The sequence below is a fragment of the Phodopus roborovskii genome, unplaced genomic scaffold (genome assembly GCF_943737965.1).
Source record: "Phodopus roborovskii unplaced genomic scaffold, PHOROB, whole genome shotgun sequence".
In the NCBI taxonomy this organism is placed as follows: Eukaryota; Metazoa; Chordata; class Mammalia; order Rodentia; family Cricetidae; genus Phodopus; species Phodopus roborovskii.
The window spans coordinates 5,093,418-5,114,809 of record NW_026126578.1 but is presented as its reverse complement, the minus strand read 5'-3'; the positions used below and the strand labels follow the sequence as shown (position 1 = coordinate 5,114,809).

Genomic DNA, 21,392 nt, shown 5'->3' with positions numbered 1-21,392 from the left:
AGTTATTGACCCCTCCTGGAGACGGGAGCCCAAGCAGAGATGATTTCAGGGAGGGAAGGGACTGGAGAGAGTGGCTACTCATTTCCTCACTGACATCAGAGAGGCTAAATGTTCCAGAACTGGAAAACTACCAAGCTACTAAACCTCATTCCAGGGGGTTGCCATTCTTTAGAATGTCTTCCCCAGGTGGTGATCCTGCCCCCAAGAGGGTAAAACAACCTTGGGAAGTGTTTATTTCTCTCTCATTTCCTCTATCATTCTATCAGTCCATATTTGATAAGCACACAGAGAGAACCCATCCTGCTGTGCCCTGGGCCTTTTGAGGCACTGATAAATGCAATACCACCGTGCTTAGCCACTGCAGTGGGGGAGATGTGCACAACAGTGATTGTGAGATATCCTATGTGACATTTCACTTCCAGTGTCAGTTGGGCTGGACTATGCTTTGTGGTCAGATGCTAGCCTGGATGTTTCTATGAGAGTGGGAGTATTTTGGGGGAGATAAGATCAACATATAAACTGAAGTTTTTTACTATGGGGCCTGATTGCCCCATAGTAAGAATGGGCCTCTTCTAACCCCTGGAAGGTCCTATACCTACCCTAGAATGGCCTTCTCAATCAAGAAGGAATTTGTAGCAAATGCCTTCTGACTTGCAATGCAGCAGCTTCTCTGCACCAGGATTCTGGATAAGCTGACCCTGGAGATGTGGGGCTTGCCAGCCTCAGTAGCACACAAGCCAATTATTTAACTAAATATATTCTTTTGTACACGTGGGTCTTACTGACTTTTTTTTTTGGTGCAGCGGGGGGTGGGGGTGGGGTGGGGTGGGGGTGGGGTAGGGTGGTGGTGGTAGTGATGGTGGTGGTGGTGGCGGTGAATAGGCTTTCACTATTTTGCTCTGGCTGTCCTGGAACTCATGTTGACTAGGCTGGCCTTGAACTCACAGAGATCCTCCCAAGTGCTGATTCAAGATGTGTGCCACCAAGCCTAGCTGATTTTATTTAATTTTTAAAAGAAAATTGTGTGTGTGTGTGTGTGTGTGTGTGTGTGTGTGTGTGTGTGTGTGTGTACAGGTACCCTTCTAGGCCAAAAGAGGGTGTTGGATCTCCTGAAACTGTAGTTATAGAAGGCTGTAAGCATCCCAGCATGGATGCAGGGATCTGAACCTGCACGAGTAACAAGTGCTCTTAACCACTGAACCACTTCTCCAGCCCTGGCTCTTTTTCTTTGGCAGACACTGGTTGATGTACTTTACAGTCTCATCCTACTATACACACACACTGACAGCGTCTGCTGGGACCACTAGAATCTCAATGCTAGTCTCTCCTGTTCATCTTCCATGTGGCTGTCACCTTCCATGTGGCCCCACCCTTGTTTCCCAGCCTCCTCTTCTCTTGTACCATTACCTTTGGGCTTTTATCATATAATCACCGCATAGCAACTGGCTTTGGACCTGGATCTCCTGACTTTAATTTTATCAGACTTTGTCCTTGGTGAATCAAAGGGAATAAGGCAGAAAGGAGAAAGAATCACACGTTCTGTCACTTTCAGTGTCACTCAAGGCTAAATTTATAAATTGAATACCATCACAAAACATTTCTTCCCAGACTAGGGGAACATGATTACTAAATAAATCCATTCTTCAAGAGGCCTTTGAGACTCTTCAGCACTTTGTCTATTCAGTGCTGGAGGTGAGCAGGCTTCAGCCCACTCATACGGAGTCATCAGTGTCACCCCCACCCCATGGCATTTCAGGGAAGGTGGTTGTCTTCTTTGATCCCAGGAGAGTGACCTCTGTCCAGCTGCCTCCTGAGAGCTCTTTAGGGCTTCAAGAACTTTGTCCCCTTTCTGTTAGAATCATCTTCAATACACTGAAAATAGACAAGGGCTTTTCTCTCTGGCTAGGGTTCAAGGATGCCTGTGCATGCCTTCCCCCTCTGGGGCCTTCAGAGGGGCCACCAGGCAGGACTGTCTCCTCTGCCTGCTTCCCACACAAACTGAGAAGTTAAACAAGGAGGCCGTGAGCATCTCCTTGATGCTTTTGTTCAGACGGAGGCCAACTTAGAGAACTTAGCTTTTGTCCTTAGTGAATCCAGGGAGATGGAATCGTTTGCTACACAAGACAGGGCATGTGGGGAAGAACAGCCATTGCTGGGGGATTGGCTGGCTGGTGTGTCCCCGAAAGCCACTCTCCTCCAGGGAAAGAAGCCCAACACTTTCTTCCCAGGTCTAGTCCTACAATCCTCATCCAGCCATGGGGTAGAGCAGGCTTATCTGACCTGCTGGGATAGCACTGCCCTCCCATTGTACTTTAGAAAGAAAGAAGAGTGGCCGAGGAGATGGCTTAGTGGGTAAAACACCTACTGCACAAGTGTGAGGATCTGAGTTCAAATCCCTGGCACCCATGGGAAAGCCAGGCATGTTAAAATGTTCCTGTCATTAAAATGTTCCTCCTGTGACAAGGAGGGAGGCAGAGACTGCTTAATCTCTGGAAGCTTCCAGGATACCTGGCCTGGAATATGTAGCAAACATCAAATAGGGGGGAAGATGAGCATTAACACTTGAGATTGTGGTCTGACCGACACCCGCCCTCCCATGTGAGTGTGAGCATGAGCTCCCACCCACCCACATGACATATACACAGCAAGCAAACCAGCGTGATGGTACTAGGCCCCACTTGTTACATACCAGACACCTGCGGGCTCAGGCTAGCCCCTTCTCACCTGAGTGTTCTGTAACCTTAGTCTGTCATTTCTGTGACAGATACTAGTGGTAAAATACTGTTCCGAATACAGTTCCAAAGCAAGAAGACGATGACAGTCTTTGCCTTCTGCCATTAGCCAATGCTCAGGGAACCCTCATGCCTCCTTGGCATGCTCTGGAGTAGAACCTGAGAGCAGGCCCTGGAAGACTCTGCCCCTAGGAAATCTTGGCACAGTACTGTAATTGTGGATTCAGGGAACACTGCTCTGGGCTCACTTAATTCTCTCCGCATAATTAATTAGAAGAGGGAGAAATGAAACGTCAGGAGGAAACATGCACTTAATTCACATTAAAGAGCGCCGTTCATTTCTAATCCTGACCCTTTCTGTTCCTGCCTCAGTCTTTAGTCACTGAAATCAATTCAAAAAATGGTTTCCAAATAGGAAAGAAGATGGTGGAGGAGCAGCGCTTCCCATTTAATCCTCCTCAGGTGCCAGTTAGAGTTTTTAATTTTGAAGCGTGGGAAGGAGGCAGAGGTGGCCTTTGGCCGACTGAGAAGTAGAATCATCTTAAATGGTGATGGACCTGGGGGATAGCAGGTGTGTGAGACTTGCATCACAAACTACCTCAAGAATGAAGATTTCTCTCAGGGCTGATGGGAGAACAGGCATTTCCAATTCCTTCTTAATGGGAACATGAACGAAGCCATTCCAGAGGTTTACATGATCTCTTCTAAAAAAAAAAAAAGAAAGAAAAGTAGAGAAAAAGAGAAAAGGAAGAAAGGAAGAAAGAAAAAGGAAGGCTCAGAAATGTGATTTCCTTAAAATTTACTCCAGGGGGGAAAACGTCACTCTCCAAGGCTCCTACATCTCTGAGAGCGTCAAGAGCAAAACCTAGAAAGGAAGAAACTAAGTGGGTTATTAGCGAGTCTTAAATTACTATGAAATAAATCAGAGGGGCTAACATCGGGTGAGGGGACCTGCCTCGCTGGGATCGCCGTGGCCGGCTTGATCTGCCCCCTAGCGGACATATGTGGTGCTGCAGCTCAGGACTCCTGCTGCGGCCACCTTCAGACAGCGCCGCGTGCTGACGCGGTCGGCTCACAGCTTGGCTACCGTTCTGCTCTTGCCTTAGGTCCTTAACCAGCTACCAGAAAAGCCGCTGGCTGGAAGATTGCAAAGACGCGGGGATCTACTCGTGGTGGCGCCGGCAGGCAGCCCTCCCATCCTGGGTGGAGAGCCCTCGCAAGTATCTCTGAGGCCGTCCTCTGCAGTGCAACTTGCCCGGTGGCTAGGCAACTTTGGGGGCTGACCTGCAGGCTCGCTTCAGGTGGCTGTGTCCTGCGTACTGTGGGCACAGGATGGCTAGGACCAGTGGGACCATCAGGTTCTGAGGGAAGGCTTTGGAGCCTCTGTTGCTTCTGGTTCCCGGAGGCGCTCAGGTTGCTCCGAGGGACTGAAAAGTGACAGCTCAGACGACCACGCAGAACCCTTGAGGCAGCTTTGAGGCTGCTGGGCTGGGAATTCCTGTGAGAGGCGTTTACCCCAGGAGTCTCCTAGCAGCAGCCTTGCGGACAGGGGTCTAGGCTCTCAGGCAGGAGTTCCTCAGGGAGCAAGCAGCTTCGGGAAGATTCAGGAGCTGGGCTGAGTGTCTTAAAATTGAAGGAGGTGAAGCAGGATGTGCGTGAGCTGGGCTTTTGGGGTACCTGGATGTATGTACCTGTAGTAAAGCTTACCAAGATGGGGGCTGCCTTGGGTGTCGATTAGGAGTAGCTGTGTTAAGTATCCTGAGGGGAGAGGTGTAGGGTTTGGGGGTTCACTGGTGTATGTGTGTGTGGGACTACTGAGGAGGGGTCCCTGTTCTCAGGAAAGCGGTTAAACGCGAGCCTCTTCTCTCAGCAGGCAGAGCGACTGAGCCCTTCCTGGGACCCACGCTCAAGGCTCAAGTGCATCTGCAGATGCTCAACGGAGGTACGGCAAACCGGGATTTCTGCGGTGGTGGCTGAGCAGCCCGGTCGGTGGCTGGGCTTGCGTCCTGAGACTCAGGTAACTTCAGATTCGCAGAAAGGGGACACACACGCCCCACGAGCGTCCCGACAGAAGCGCAAAGGTCTTCTCACTGGCCTCCCGCTTTGTTTCAGGGCGGGAACAGGGAGATCAGTGCCCGGGTGCTCGGGCAGACACCTGGACGGCGGCGCATCGGGCCCCGCCCCACGCGCCACGCTTTAAAGAGCAGCCAGGCCGGGCGCTCCCTCGCGGTCTCGGTCATGGAGGGCACAGCTGCAGCTAACTGGAGCATCGAGTTAGAGCTCGGGAGTGGAGTGCCGCCGGGGGCGGAGGGGAACCTCACCGCCGAGGCGCCCAGGCGCAACGAGGCCCTGGCGCGCGTGGAGGTGGCGGTGCTGTGCCTCATTCTGTTCCTGGCGTTGAGCGGCAACGCGTGCGTGCTGCTGGCGCTGCGCACCACGCGCCACAAGTACTCGCGCCTCTTCTTTTTCATGAAGCACCTGAGCATCGCCGACCTGGTGGTGGCTGTGTTCCAGGTGCTCCCGCAGCTGCTGTGGGACATCACCTTCCGTTTCTACGGGCCCGACCTGCTGTGTCGTCTGGTCAAATACCTGCAGGTGGTGGGCATGTTCGCCTCCACCTACCTGCTGCTGCTTATGTCGCTCGACCGCTGCCTGGCCATCTGCCAGCCGCTGCGCTCGCTGCGACGCCGAACCGACCGCCTGGCGGTGCTGGCGACGTGGCTCGGCTGCCTGGTGGCCAGCGCGCCGCAGGTGCACATTTTCTCGCTGCGCGAAGTGGCGGACGGCGTCTTTGATTGCTGGGCTGTCTTCATCCAGCCTTGGGGACCCAAGGCCTACGTCACGTGGATCACGCTCGCCGTCTACATTGTGCCGGTCATCGTGCTGGCCGCCTGTTATGGCCTCATCAGCTTCAAGATCTGGCAGAACCTGCGACTCAAGACGGCAGCAGCAGCAGCGGAAGCAGAGGGGACTGAAGCATCCGCAGCTCGTGGAGCTGGGCGCGCGGCTCTGGCTCGGGTCAGTAGTGTTAAACTCATCTCCAAGGCCAAGATCCGCACAGTGAAGATGACATTCATCATTGTACTGGCCTTCATCGTTTGCTGGACGCCTTTCTTCTTCGTGCAAATGTGGAGCGTCTGGGACGTCAATGCACCCAAGGAAGGTAGTATGGGTGGTAAGGGAGGGTGGTAGGGGTAGGCTCTAGTTCCGCTATCTCTGTAATTCTAAAGTTCTAGGGTCCTCCTGGGGCATGGCCTGGTTAGACAGCATCATTCCCCAGTTCATAAACTTTTAGGAGATAACTTATTCGAGTCTCCAGGACTTAAAGGTTTTGCAGCATAGAAATACCCATGAATATACCAACTCTTGGTAGAAACCCCAGCACAGGCCTTGGGCAACTTTCACTTCGAAAATCCTTAGTATGGAGGGGAAACTGAGGCAGGTGACTGGTTTTTTTTTCCTACAGAGAGACAGAATGGAGGTGGGTTTCCAACCTGAGCACAGGCTTAGGCTCCTACTTTGAGTTCACTTTAAATTGAACTCCTTTAAACTAAGTCAGCCTGGACCCATAAGGTCAGTGTTGGATAGGGTCATCCCCACGAAGGGACAGTTGGGCCTGTGAATGCTGAAGGGATGTCCCATGAAGGCTGAGTGGGTCTCCCAAGGGACCTCTATGGAGATCAAGACAAGTTCCAGAGCCTCTTATCCCATGGAGGTCATGGAGAAGTGAACACCGGAGAGGCCCTGGGTAGGGATGAGGCTGGGCTGCCCAGGACTGAGCCTTGTTTTTGGGAGAGAGGAAGGGAGCCAAGAGGGCAGTGCTCATCTTAGACTGGGAGGCTGTGTAGTTGCCAAGCAGAGGGGAGGAGCCTTCTGCCCTGGAGACCACTGAGATTACAGGATAGTGGCCTGCGTTTGTTAGGAGCATGGAGGGGGAGACTGGCACATCTGGAGGAGGGGGCTCAGAAACAGCAGTCTGTGGTTTGTGTTGGGCATCAAGTGCAGCACCAGACAGCCCCCCTCAATCCCACCACCCCAGTGACTTATTTGGAAACAGCAGGAACCATCCTTACAGGCAGCTCCGCCTTACACCTTTGCTTTGAAGATTAATACAGCCACATCTGGGAAGGCCTGGTCTCACTTCACAGACTTCTTAACCCCAGACAGTGCAAAATGGTATGGATATAATCACCTCTGCTGCCAACAACCAATCCCTCCTCATGGGAAGCTAGGCTCTCAGGACAGGTCCTACTCTCTGGAAAGCACAGATGCCTGGATTCACAGAGCATGTGTGCCTCTCCACAGTGGCCAGGACACACATCACTCAGCATTTACTGATGGCCTGTGGTATTCAGGGCAAAGATTGCTATGTGGATTCTCTCCATCATCTGGCCTCTGGTCACACCTTCCAAGGGTCCCCAAAAGGGAAGGCCTTTTTTTCTGGGTCACACAGAAAGTTTGGGTAGAGCATCAGCTTGAGCGGGAGTTTCCTGACCCAGAGTTCTTAGGGAGGGCCAGGGAGCTGAGTGAGGTGTAAGACTGAAGTGGGAGTTCCTAAATAAGGCCCCAGGCCTAGCGGCTCCCTCTACAGAATGGGAGGATCTTAGCCCATGTGGCACAGAGGGAACTCCAATACCAATAGCTGCAGATACTAGACAGGCACCCTTTAGTTGGGCAAGCCTAGGGGACACTGGCTATATTGGTAATTTTCCTCGTCTCTGTGACAAAAGCAGTTTAAGGAAGAAGGGTTGATTTAGGCTCACAGTGTGAGAGGACAGTCCTCTGTCATGGTGGGAATGTGTAGCAGCAGGTGTGAAGTGTCTGGTCACATTGTATCCACTGTGTAAACCTGGAAACATCGCCCTCACAGATGTGTCCAGAAGTGTATCTCCCAAGTGACTAAGGACCCTCAAGATGGTCAGGTTGACCATCACACTTGACATCTGGCCCTGCCTCGCACTAACTGGCTCTGAGATGCTGGGTCCCTTGATCCTCCATGTCTACCTCTAAGGATGAAGCCACTCCACTGCCTGTAGTGTGGTGGAAACACCTTGGAGGTCCTGGCTTTTCAGTGACCCAGCTCTGTGGAAAGTCATGGGGAAGGTGGACACAGGGACACTGGGCAGCTTTTTCCTGCTTGGCCCCAGAACACCCTCCAGCTCGATTCTTCAGGTTATACATTGCAGTCTGATGGATAGTTCTCAGCTGTCTTGGCTCCTATAGGAGGGTGGCTGTGAGCACTTTTGCATCATGCTATTTTCCTGGGTTCTGCTGCAAGCGACTGCAGCCCTCCACCTCCCAAGGGTTTGATTAATGGTGGAAAGAGAACATGTGAGTGAGGCTTGCCACTCAGCCTTTCCCATTTGTCAGGTATCTGAGTGGGCTAGGAGCAGTGAGGAGGTAAAGGCAGTATGGAGAACTTGGATCTGTAAGCTTAACCTGCAGTTTGGGAGACCTTTGGTTTGAGGAGCTAAGCCTACAGCCTGAGCCACAGCATACTCTCTGCAGAGCCTTGGTTGGGGCTGGGCCTGCAGCCTGTTTTCTTTTACCCTACCATCTTGCCCTGGCAAGTTAGAAGCCAAGAGCACCCAAGGGCTCTTCCTAGTGCCAGGCTGTAAGGTGGTCTCCTAGACTTCATTAGGCCCTGCTGGCAGAAGTCCTTATGCATGGGAAGGAGTGAATTCCTGTCAGAGACTTGATGGCACCTGTAGGACTGGGACTTCTCAATAGCACCAGGGCCATTCCTGTCTAAGCAACAGGAATAACAGCCATAGTGGAGCAAGACTCCCTTTTTGGGTATCAGTTAGGTTAAGTGAGGAGTTAGATGAATGCTCACCTGTGTGTCACCCATGGGTGCCTGGATCATCTCCAGTTCTCATCAAACTCAGCATGTAGATATGCCCAGTCCGAACAAGAGGAGACTATTGCTCAGAGTGGTGATCCTTTAAGATTATGCTGAGTCAATAGGAGGGCCAGGATCTGACCCAGTGGCATCTCCCACTGGAGATGGACGGGCTGAATTGCCCCCACTGCACCCCACTGCACCCACTGGGGGAAATGTCAGCATCAGGATTTCCTGGGCCCTTGACAAAAGGCTGATTCATGGATCCCATTGAAGACCTACAGAAACAGAGGAGACACGGCCTTTCTGGTCCCATCATCCTGACATCCAGGGTCGTCCTGGCCCATCATGACCATGACATAGTGCTGTCAGTATCAGGTCCACCCCCTGCTCTATTGCTGGGACCCCTAAAGCTGCCTTAATCCCAGACCTCATCATCTGTGTTCCCTTTTCTCTTCACATCTTTGCCTTCTTGGCTCTCATCTCACCACTCTCGGTAGTTTGGAACAAATCACCGTGTGTGTGTGTGTGTGTGTGTGTGTGTGTGTGTGTGTGTGTGTGTTGGTGCATGTCTGTGTGCATGCACATGTTTTCATGAGGGTATGAGTGCATAAGTGAAGGTGTGTTTGTGTGTGTGTGTTCATGTTGGTGTCTGTGTATTTTTTGTGGGTAGGTGTGGGTTTGTGGGTGAACCTCTGTATATGTGTATTCATGCTGGCATGTGTTTATATGTGCATGTGCTTTGTGTTCATATGGGTGTTGTGCAATTGTATTTGTCTTTGTGCATGCATGTGTGTTCATGTTGGTGTGGGTGCATGCATGTGTATGCATTGTGTGTTTGCTTATGTGGGTATTGGTTCATTTGAATTGGTTCATGTGTGTATGTACATGCTTTGTATGTTTGCTTGTGTGGATGTTGGTTCATTTGCATGCACACATTCACATGTGCATGTGTGACTGTGGCTGCATATGTATGAGTGGTTATGCATGTGTGTGTAGGTTCTCATACACTTGTATACATGTGCTGATGGAAGCCAGAGGTCAACCTCATGCAGTAGTTCAGGTGCCTTCTCTTTGTGTTTTGAGACATTGTTTCTCACTGGTCTGGAACCCACTAATTCAGCTAGGCTGCTTGGCGGGTGAGATTCCCTGTCTCTAATTCCATCTCCTCAGCAGTGTGGTGCAAGTATTTTCCACTGCACTGGCTTTTCAGCATGGGTGCCGGCAATCTAACTAAGATCCTCAGCTGGTAAGGCAAGCGCTGAGCCATCTCTTCAGCCTAACATGGTGTCTGCTTTTGAAAATTAAGAAGCAAATTTTAATAAGTACCAGGACTTTAGGGAGCCAGTGAGAGTCGGGGATGGTTTTGAGAGCAGGAGTAGCATGGTGGGCTGCAGTAGTGGCTGCAGTGGCATGGTGGGCTGCGGCAGTGGCTGCAGTAGCATGGTGGGCTGCGGCAGTGGCTGCAGTAGCATGGTGGACTGCAGCAGTGGATGCAGTAGCATGGTGAGCTGTGACAGTGAGTGGCAGCTGGCTGCTCTGGCTTGCTGAGAAGCAGAGTAAAGATGGAGGAGTGAATGTCTTGCTTCTCCTTGGTGGTGAAGGCCTAGCTCTGGTCTTCGAATTGTCCCAGCTAGACCCTTGGTAAGGGAGAGAGGAAGAGACCAGGTGTCCCCAGTGTCCTCTTCCTGGGCTGCTTGCTCCTGGGTCCTTGCCACAGGGAGCAGTTTCTGCTTGCCCTTTCAAGCCATGCATGGCCAGGAGATGGCGCTTCTGTGCCAAGCATCTGTCCCCTTGGCCACACCTCACCCCTGAACAATCCCTCTTGCTTGTTCTCTCTCCCTGTTCACCTCACACTCGAGTATGAACTTAATTTTCCCAGAGGGAATTACATTTGAGTCCAGTCACCTTGTTATCAGGCCATGTCCTGTCATCTAACAGGGAGATTGTCTTTTTGCCTTTCCAATGTGCTGATTTATCAAGATTTCCTGTCTGCTAATTTCATGCTTCAATTCAGGTCAGTCCCTTATCGACCTCTTCTTATTTTCCAGTCTCTGCTTGCAGCCAGGGGCATGGCCTCAAATGGTACAGAGTCCCCAGCCAAGCAGTATAAGAGACTAATGAGAACATGATGGGGTGATTCCACACTAGAAGCATTCATTTACCATGTAAAGTAGATGTTCCTAGGAAGCAGTGGCTGCTTCTGTTTCACCGAGGGAGAAATCAGGAGGGTTTCAGAGAGGAAGCGGTGTTTGAAAAGGTTTCTGAGGGCTGAATAGGAGTTTTCTGTACGAAGAAGCAGGTTCACATTTCATAGCTGAAAGCACAGTTACTTTATTATTTTTCCCCGTTCATATGAGTTGAGCCATTTGGAAAGAATTGCAGTTGTACAAAAATCACTGAGATCCTGGTTGAAAGGCTGATCTGACTGGGAATACTAGGGCTGGGGCCCCAGAGCCTGCATCTTTGGTCCATATACAGGTGATGCTAAGTGGTACATATGAAGCTGGCCACCAACTACACTCTGAGTAGTGGGACTTAAAGACATAGTCTGTGACCTAAGCTTGCCACGTGCCTCCCATATGCTTCCATATGAACTGTCCCGTGGGAACGGGGTGACATGGGCTATGCAGGAAGATTTGGCTTTTCTTTTCCAGCCTGGTCCACCAACCTCACGTGTCGGCCAGATGTGACCAGAGCCCAAGCAAAGTCCATTTTAACCTCAGTAATCCAGATGCCCTTCACAGCCCTGAAATGCCTGGGGCCACTATACCACAGAGAGTTCTAGAAGAATCATGGTTGTAAATGCTCAGTCTTTGCAAAGATGCATCCTGTGACATACCCTGGGACTCTATCTTTATGTAAACATACATTTAGAAGGAATATTTTGAAAGGCCTGCCAGAGTCCTCCCGCTGCACCCTGTAGTAATAGGGGCTTCCCCCCAACATCTGGTTCTACATATTCTGGGGGAGGCTTTGCCTAGGAGTCTGGCTTCCTGAGTGGGAATTTTAGGAAGTGGCTGGTAGATGTGAGTCAGAGGAGAAGAGCCATAAGCCTTTGTTTGCACTGTGTGTGAATGTCTGGGTTGCCTCAGGAACAACACAGCCTGTACAGGCTGTGGCCAGCTGCCTACCAGCTGTCCTGGGCTAATTTGGGCCCTCAATGCAGGGTATAGTGAGTGCCTGGAAGTCCAAAAGGGGGAGTAATAGGGGTGTGAGTAAAGCTGGTCTGGTGGAGATGGAATGCCTGGTGCTGTCCCTTCACAACCTTCTGCCTCCTGCCCCTCAATGAATCACAACTATGGGGCAAATACCCAGGCAATTCTCCAGTCAAGTACATGGTGCCCAGCTCCAGACTTTGGCTAATGATGTGCGGTTGCTTCTGCTCATGCCTCTCCCTCGAGGTTGGAGCCCCACTCTCCAGTGTCCCCAGACCCCAGCCCATCCAGCCTCTTCCCCAAATTTCACCCCGTGTGTTAATCCATGTGCCCAGGGACTTGTTGAGTCTACATGGGTCCCCAAGTGCCCACTTGGCTCTGGCATGGGTAAATGAATTGGATTCGGAGGATAGAGAGATATGTTTGACCTCTTCCTCCCCCAGGTAGCTCCTGGACAAGTGAATGGCCCACACTCCCTCTCATTGTCTCTTTCTGGCAGGGACCAGCCATATCAGGTTGATAGCCTGAACACTTGCCAGGACCTCTGCTTGTGGGAAGAATGTGATTTTAATTTCAGGAGAGAGGAAGACAGGATTGTATAGCTGGCTTTTCTGGAGAGTTCCCTAAAGGCTTGCTCATCCTGTTTGCAGAAACCTATCCTGCCGGGCTAATTACTTTCCTGGTAGTGTAAGTTTTCCCAAGTGAATTCTCTTGAGTTTCTCTCATGTATACATCCAACCCCAGCTCTGCTTTTCCTATTTTCTTTTAATTTCTGAGAAGTGTTAGAGAAAAGGAACTAAGTTTCTTTAACTGATCTCTGATTAGAATTCCTGACCTCTCCATTTTTCCTCTTTTTCTGTGGGGTCTTCAGTGTCCAGATAAGGGGGAAAACACTCAGAGGGCAGACATGGCTCAGAGAAGAACCAGGAAAGGGGTGGACCTAAGATCTGGGAGTTTTGTGAGGGGTCCTGTATTCCAGACACCTCCCTCCGTAGGTTTCTCCAGGGTCAGGTCTCCTTCTATGGAGTGTGTCTCTTTCCAGGTGACTTTTTGCCTCCATCCTCGCCTCTGAATCTCTCCTGTCTCTCTCCTCACTCCATGGTAGCCCTGTCTTCTGGGAAATGCCTCTGTCTTCTGGGACAGAAGAATAGGTTTACAAGGATTTTACAATCTGGGATATCCCTGCAACAAAGATAAATAAAGACTGGGTTCCCGGCCTTGGAACATTTCACTGAGCATCCTCTTGAATGGGTGGACCCACAGCAACCTTTCCTTGAATAAGTGGGACCACAGCATATTCTTTTTGTGGGGTGGGACCACAGCATCTCATAGCCTACTAGACTTGCCAAAAAGCAGAGATAGGTCAGTCAACACCCTTAGACTGATGATGTGTTCAACATTCTGGCTTCTGTGGGCAACACTGAACAAAGAAAAACATTGTCTTGGGTTATATGTTTAGATTTCAAGGATGTCCAATTCACAGCCTGTAGGTTTTAAGAACATACATATGTTTATTTTAGGGACAGTGAGACATGGTGTTGTCATTGATAGAGTTTGTAATTTAGTAGTACATAGTCAACCTTCAAAAAACAAAACAAAATAAAAACCGTGAGTTGTCTACATTTATAGCTTTCATGGGCTGCATATAACCTGCGGGCTGTAGGCTGGCTGTCCCTGCAAGCTTTATGCAACCAGTCTGTGTGCCAGGAAAGATAAACACTGGCAGGATTTCAGTGCGGGAGAGCACCAAGGGATGATGTGTTTTCAAGGCTGGTAAGCGGAAGGCAGAAGGGACAGTTGCACATATGCCCAGAGCAGGAGAGTCCTGGCTTATGCCCCAGCTGAAGAAAGTCTTGGCATCTTTCAGCCATGTAGGTTCCTCAAATCCTCAGTACAAGGCTAGATATTTCCAGGGTGCTGAGAAAGACAGCAAGAGCCTGGGATGGTTGTATCCACTGTGAGTTATTGTTCTGTGGTGGGGCTGATATCCCATCTCAAAGTGCTTAAACCTATCAGAAATCATCAGAAATTGACAAGCTGGTAGAGCTGGACAGTTTCACCATGTAGGCTTCAGGGCATGGGTCTTTTAAGCCAGCACAAGTGTCTACATGGCCTCCTTGGCCCAAGAGCCACACTCTGCAACCAGTTAGTGACAAACACAGCCATATGGCTGGGAAGCTTCCAGAAGCTCAGCCATGGGATCCTGCATCTTTGTCCCACCCAGGATGCCTCACATTCCTAGATACACCCAGCGCAGGGAATACAAGCGTGCCTGCTTCCCATGAAGGAGTCTAGCTCTGTGGGGAATTATAACAGCAACACGTGTATGAAGTGCATCCCCATGATTGCAGCAGGGATGGTGACAATGTGGAGGCTGTGCTTGCTGTTCAGGAATTTGAATTCTGTCAGCCAAATCAGCCTCACTACATTCCTGTGAGGAGGGCTTTGGCATCCCATCTCATGAGGAAACTGAGGTACAGAGATGTTGAGTAACTTCCTTAAGAACACACAGCTCTAAAATATGGAGCCAGCTCTTTGCCCAGATCTGTGTGACTCAGAAGCAAAGGGACAATTTAACTCTGTTAACTGCAATGTGGGGAGGGGCTTCTTTCTGTGGCCCACACTGTGCTAAGTGCACTTGCTCTGGGATCTGCATCCTCCTCTGGGGTCCACAGCATCTACCCTTTAACACTTGCCCCTCCTGTAGGCAATCCATTAAGGACTGCCTCAGTTTTTCTTTTTTCCATACGGGGTTAGATGACAAATTCTTTAGGTTTTGGGGCCAAAGGTCTTGTTCACAATTGTTCAACTCTGCCCCTGAAAGCACCCATAGAAAGCCTGTGAATGGATGGCCATGGATACATTCTAATAAAACTTCATTGTTGCAAACAGAGTGCAGGCAGACTTTAGCCCATGAGCCATAGTTTGATGACTCTGGGTCTATGCTTGGGGACACATCTGTCACTGGTGAGAAGGATAATGATCCCATTGGGGGTACTGAAGTCCTCTTCAGGCACTTATCTCTAGGAACTCTGTTTGTCCTAGGGACAGGGCTATTTTCTCTGTGGTCAAACTGCCTGGGTACACTCACTCAGCCAGCCTGTGCCTTGGCTTAAGTGCTTAGATCTGCTAACACACACACACACACACACACACACACACACACACACACACACACACACACACACACACACACACACACACACACGGGGAGAGAGAGAGAGAGAGAGAGAGAGAGAGAGAGAGAGAGAGAGAGAGAGAGAGAGAGAGAGATCTGTTATTCACTGTTATTCAGACTACAAGAATGAGAATCTGCTTTCAAAAGGAACCAGGTTCGTTACTTTTGGGTGGAAAGGTGGTGTGTGTGTGTGCCCTCAAGGGGTCACCTTCCTTCTCTGACACCATTCCCCTCGTCTGTATACCAGGGTGCAGAACCCTCTGAAAACAGTACCTTTCTGGGAAGCCTTGGACAGAGAGAGGTGCTGCCTGCATGGTCTTGCCCCACTGGAAAAACACCATGACATGGGATGGCAATGTTTCCATGCTTCTGTCATTTAAATGCAAAACCATGATGTCAGTCACTTCAGGTGACCCACCAAGATTATGCAGGGAGATGATCCATATCCAAAATACCCAGGACCAGAGGTGTTTCTCTGGATTTTGAAATATTTGCATGTGTGCAATGATCTTTCTTGGGGGTAGGACCTGAGTCTAACCATGAAATTCATACATGCTACATGTACACTGTTCACATGCAACCCAAAGGGAATTTTACACAGGGATTTTAGTGCTTTTGGGTTTTGACTGACTTATCACATGAGGTTAGGTGTGGCACTTTCCAACTGGGGAGTTGTGTCAACACAAAACACTTTCTAACTTGGGAGCACTTTGAAGTGCTGGGTTTCCTCACCAGGCCTGCGTAGCCTATACTTTGTAATGATACACAGCAGGGTACAAGCTGATGCCTTTGGGTCTGGCTATGAGATTCCCTGTGTCATTTCACCTCCATCTTCTCTGGGGCTGATGGTTTGTTTCAGTGTGTGTGGCCTTTATTGATTTTTGCCTCCTTTATGATTTGACCATAGTTTATTTTTAGTTTTGTGCGCGTGATTTTGACCTCATGGCATTCTACCACTGTTTTTCTTCATCCTCTTTTACCCAGCCAAACAGAAGCATAGAGAAAACCCTCTTTCATAAAGATAGGTGGTCTGATCGTATTGGCGTTTCTCCCTCTGCTGTTCTCTGTTACTGTTCTCATTTTAGGGATTAGATGTCCCGATTTGAATTTCTGAAAGCACTTCTTGCAAGGGTCACTTGTTCTCTTTTTGTCTGTGGTAGCTTGCTTCTGTGCCAATCGGCACACTAATGAACTGGATCAGTTGCTCTTAAATTTGGCTGCCATTCAGAACCCCGAGGGCCTGTTCCACCATTGCCGAGTGCCTCCCAAGGGCCTGAGAACTTACATTTCACCCAGGTTTTCAGGAGCTGCCATGCCCTGGGGTTGCCACTCTGAGAGCCACCCAGGCCCCCCAGCCACTCCCCTTCCATGGCTGCTTGGGACTTCACTGGCAAGCCTCTGTTCTCTATACCCAGGTGCCCCTGCTCCTGCCTCCCAGGGGAGATCTCTTTACTGGGTTGAGATCTTGACCTCTGAGGACTGAGTTTTGGAAGTATTTTCAAAAGATGGAAAACCAAGGGGGTTGCCCAGCCCCCTCCAGAATCTTCCCTCAAAAGTGGTAGCCAGGCAGATTCTTGTCCCATTGTTTATTCTTGCCCCTGGGTTTCTAGAGAAGCCACCTAGACTTAGCTCTTGTTATAAGGTCTCAACTCTTTAGACCTAAGGCCAGTGAAGGAAACCTAGGTTTTGTTTTTATTCCTTCTGCTTGAAATTACCTAGGAGTAAGTTTGTCTCTTCATTCTGGTGTCTACAGAGTCTAGTGGGTGCCTGGCATGTGTTGACAGCTGCCACCTCTTACTGGGCACTCCTGTATACCTGGCACTTTTTGGTCCTCGCTGACTTCCAGGCAGATTGTCAATTCTCATTGTCCCACATGAAGGAACTGAAGCCCCGGGAAGATCCTGGGATTATAGTGACTGGTACTGGCTGGGCTATGCAAAAGAGACATGGCATCTCCTAATCACCCCTGTGTTCTTTGGTGTCAGAATAGCAGGCACTCAAACATTTGCTGGGTGAAGGATGAAGGAGCAAGTGTCTGTGACGCAAACAGCACCAGCTGAAGGAAGGAGACCTTGGTGCCTGGGGAAACTGGAGTTAAAAGCAAGGCTGACGTAACTTTAGGGCCATGCTGAGTCCTACTTAAATAGGGAAATGACTCCTGAGCAAGGCTGTGGGAGAACCTTGTTTTGTGGTTCAGCCTGTGGCACCTGAGATGGCTGTTGCCTGGTCGACCATGGCTGAATCAGGCAGGTCTGGGATGGTCCCAGAGTGACCCCTTGTTCTCTCCTTTCCTCCCGACCCACACTGCAGCTTCTGCCTTCATCATTGCCATGCTCCTGGCCAGCCTCAACAGCTGCTGCAACCCTTGGATCTATATGCTCTTCACGGGCCACCTCTTCCACGAACTTGTGCAGCGCTTTCTCTGCTGCTCCGCCCGGTACTTTAAGGGCAATCGGCCTGGAGAGACAAGCATCAGCAAGAAGAGCAACTCATCCACCTTTGTCCTGAGTCGCCGCAGCTCCAGTCAGAAGAGCTGCTCCCAGCCATCTTCAGCATGAGCCACCTGCCTGGCCCACCGCTCCTGAGGCAGGGGTTACGTGGACTCCAGTCTGCCCCCTGGTGGCGGTGCATGGAGCTGTATAAGGTGCCTATTGGCGTGTGTCCCTCCACTCCTTGGAGTGGCGGGACCGTGGGAACATAGTCTGACTTGGGGTTGGGGAAATGTCTCTATTAGAGATGGGAGATGATAGTCACTCAGCCATCAGAGGGTCACCTGGGCTCCCACCTGTGCTTCTACTACCCAAGCTGGAGTGCTCCTGAGTGGTGGGTGGGCTCTCCTGAACCTGGCTTTCATTCTATTTTTTGTTTTTTCTTGTTTATTCTGGGATCTTGTGAAAGGCAGTAAGCCTCAGATTGGTGACCAGTTATGTGAGGAAACCAAGTGGGCCGGGACAAGGAGTGGGAAATGAGGCCACAGATGCAGAGCGGTGCTGATTTCCTTGTGACCCAAGGTGTGTGGACAGATCCTAGCATCCTCAGGGACCAGCCTGACCCAAGAAAACTCTGGGAACTGGAGTGTGGACCATGAGGCCACCTGGCTCAGGAAGGCAATGAGCTGAAGTGTTGAAGAAGCTGATGCTTGATAAACATTTGGGAAAGAAAAGGAAATGAGAACCACCCAGGACAGACAGGACTGGGGATAACTGTTTGTACATGACACTGACCCATGCCTATGAGATCCTAAGGAACACACACATGCATATGTATACATGTACACACATGCAAGTAGCACCCCCGCCCCCCCCACCTGACAGGTGAATAGCAAGGTTGCAGAATGCCAGACCAGATCAATGTACACAAATCATTCACATTTCCCTACACTCCTGTGAACAATGGGAAAGTGAACTAAGAGAGTCCACTCATCAACATGCCAGAATGACTAAGGGAGGGCCAGGGTTAACAGAGGAAATGTATGCCGTGTGCCCTGAAAGCTGCAAACACCACAGAAGGAAATTAAAGGTGACTAAACAAATGGGGACACCTTGTGCTTATGGATCAGAGATGTAATATTGTTGGACAGATTTTATGTAATCCTCATCAAAATCCTAGCTGGCTTCTGCAGAAATTGATAAGCTGATCCTAAAATTCCCAAGGAGATGGGAACTTGGTTAAAATGCTTTGGAATGTGTGGTGGGTGCACGATTTTGAGACCATATTAAAAATCACTGAACCAGGGCCTGAGGAGACGGCTCACTTTGAGAAGTCTCTGCTGAGCAAGTATGAGATGCCCATCATCCACGCAGAAGTCAGGCTTGGTGGTATGTGTTTAAAACCTCAGCCCTGGGCATGAAGACAGGTGGATGCCAGAGACTGGCTGGCCAGCCAGCCTTGGAGATTGATTGGCTTCAGGTCAGTGAAAGACTCTCTCTCAAAGTAAATAAGTAAATAAAAAATAAGGCAGAGAATGATGGAGGAAAACACCTGAAGTCGACCTTTGGTCTCCACATGTACATGTGGATGTACAACATACACACACTCACATGTAAGCAACAGACAGACAGACAGACACACAGACACACACACACACACACATACACACACACACCGAACTATATACACTTAAAAATGCAAGAAAAAATAAGTTCAAGAGCTGAGTTCTGGGAAAACCAAAATGATGGATGCATTTCTTGGTCTCTCTTCCTCGAGTGCTGTTCCTCCTGTGACTCACCACCTCCAAGTGTCTGAAGGAGAGGCTGGCTCTATTCTGGCTGGCAAAAGTGGTGATCACCCCCATCTGGCTTTAACAAAGACCTGGGGGATGCTCTGCAGCTGCAGTGTCCTGTCTTCTTTAGAACAGCAATTCCCCAGGAGTTTCAAAGGTTTTGTTTATCCAGTAAGTATGATTTCAAATGTCCTCTCAGCCTTGAGGGTAGGATATGACTCTGTCTCAGAAATACCTTCAGTTATTAACACAAGACACAATTGACTAGTGGCTTTCTGCCTGTGGCTGGTCCCTGTGCACCGTGGAGCACCTTTGAAATACCCAGACTTGATTCCGGACTTCCTGAGATATAGCAAGGGTACTTCCAAAAAGCCTCAATTATGCAGATCCACTTTATACCCTCCCCCCCCATTTCTGGACACATTTTTTTCTCCTGCCACACTGCAGTACTTGCCCAAACTCATACACATACCCATACACACACATGCACACATGAGTGTGGGCCAGCACAGTCTGGTGTTCGGGGTGGAGGGGGCCATGTGCTGCAGTGCCCAACCATGTCCAACATTTTAGGGCAAGCTCATTGTCACTAGCTGGGGACAGGAGGCAATGTCATTTTCCTTTGGACTCAAGAGCATTGTACAGTGGTCCACCTCATGCGTGCAGTGTCACCACCAGCTAGTTCTTTGACCAGCTAGCAGGATTCTGCTTTGGGGCACCTGTGCCTATGTTCTAGACCCCCCAGGGGGCCTGGGTACACACGTCAGTAGGGTGGGGGTCAGGTAGCATCTGTATCTTGAAGATGTCCTTTGCCTCTGCTGTTCAATGAGAAGCCAACAGGTGTCACCAGGGGTCATGGGGGCAGTAACTCAGATATTCTGACAGGGGCACCATGTTCTTGAGAGCCCCAGAGGTGTAAGGTCTTGGACATTGAAACCTACTGGGGTGCTGTGTCATTCTGTGTGAAAGCTTAGGTACCTTGGGTCTTGTTACAGTCCTAACACTTGTGTATAGCATAAATGACAATTGACTTCATCAGCAACATTGGATTGGCACCTTCATTCTCATAAGAGAATATTTTCACCATTTCTTGTTATTTCTCCGCCCAAAGCCTAGAATTTCCAGGGGTCTAAAACAATGCCCTCAGTCCTGTGACCTATATCCTCCTTCCTCAGACCCCACACTCGAAATCCCCAACGTCCCTTCCTATTTTCCAACCTGTTTACAATTCATGTTCAGGGCTTGAGGTTGTATTAAATTGGAACATGCTGAATGTTCTGGAATGTTTCATTGTTCTGACCATGAGAAGTCAGTGTGCAAAATGTGAGAGTTATTTAGGCCCTGCAAAAAAGAGAAAATCTACATTTAAAAATCTGTGGTCTCCTTTTGGTATAAACCAGAGTCACACAAGGGGACGTCTGTGCAGCTTGGACGATGACCCTGGCTTCAGTGTGTAATGAGATGCCACTTTGCACACAGCATGAATCCCTTGGTATTGTTCTTCCATGGGCTTTGCGTGGTGTCTCCATGTCCCCGCATCTGGTGAGTGATGTGGCCAATCCTGCTTTACCAGCTGCTTCATAAAAGGTGCACTTAATAAAACTTTTTTTTTTCTGTCTTTGCCTTCTCCTCCCTTCCAGAACAGTGACCTCTCATATTAATTCTCCAGCAGGCTCCAGGGTCTTGTGTCTGTTGGTGATGTCTGAGTGGGCTGTGGCAGGAGTCAGAAGGGGGATTTGGTGTTATTCTCTGGAGTTCTAGGTGTGCTCATTTGTCTGTGATAAGATGCAAGGATCTTGAACCAAATCCCCCGTGAGATTTGTCAACCCCAATTGTGTGCTGTGGTCTAACTGGAGATTTGGGATTCTTTGGTGTCACCTTGAAGGGACCAAGTTCCCAATGGGGCATGTGTAGAAAGCAATCCGGAAACTAGATTGCTAAGGTTTGGTGTGTTTATTCTCTGGGGAAGACAAAGAGGTGTTGGGAGTTTACTCTATTATTTTTACAGCTAGTCCAGGTTTGTACACTCTGGGCCTCAGATACTCATGTTGGCGTCTATTAGGACTGAGGGCACACACATGTTACATAGCAGAGCCAGGTATGCTCTGGGCTCAGTGTCTTCTGAGCCAGAGGAGAGATTCTAACAGGTTTGAGATTGGGCCTGTCTGGGCATGCTCACATTCACCTGCCCTAAGTACTCATTAGCAGCTTCAGGGGTAGCAGAAGTCATGTGAAAAAAAAATCTCTTCATATGGGAGAC

The 21,392-nt window shown here is 49.7% G+C and overlaps 1 protein-coding gene across 1 annotated transcript; it reads left to right on the top strand.

Moving 5' to 3' along the window:
• Nucleotides 1-4,964: 4,964 nt before the first annotated feature.
• On the top strand, nt 4,965-17,589 carry Oxtr (oxytocin receptor). The gene is made up of 2 exons (XM_051203645.1): nt 4,965-5,895; nt 17,221-17,589. Exons 1-2 carry the CDS (start codon nt 4,971-4,973, stop codon nt 17,466-17,468), a joined length of 1,173 nt encoding a protein of 390 aa, XP_051059602.1. The 5' UTR covers nt 4,965-4,970; the 3' UTR covers nt 17,469-17,589.
• The last annotated feature ends 3,803 nt before the right edge of the window (nt 17,590-21,392 follow it).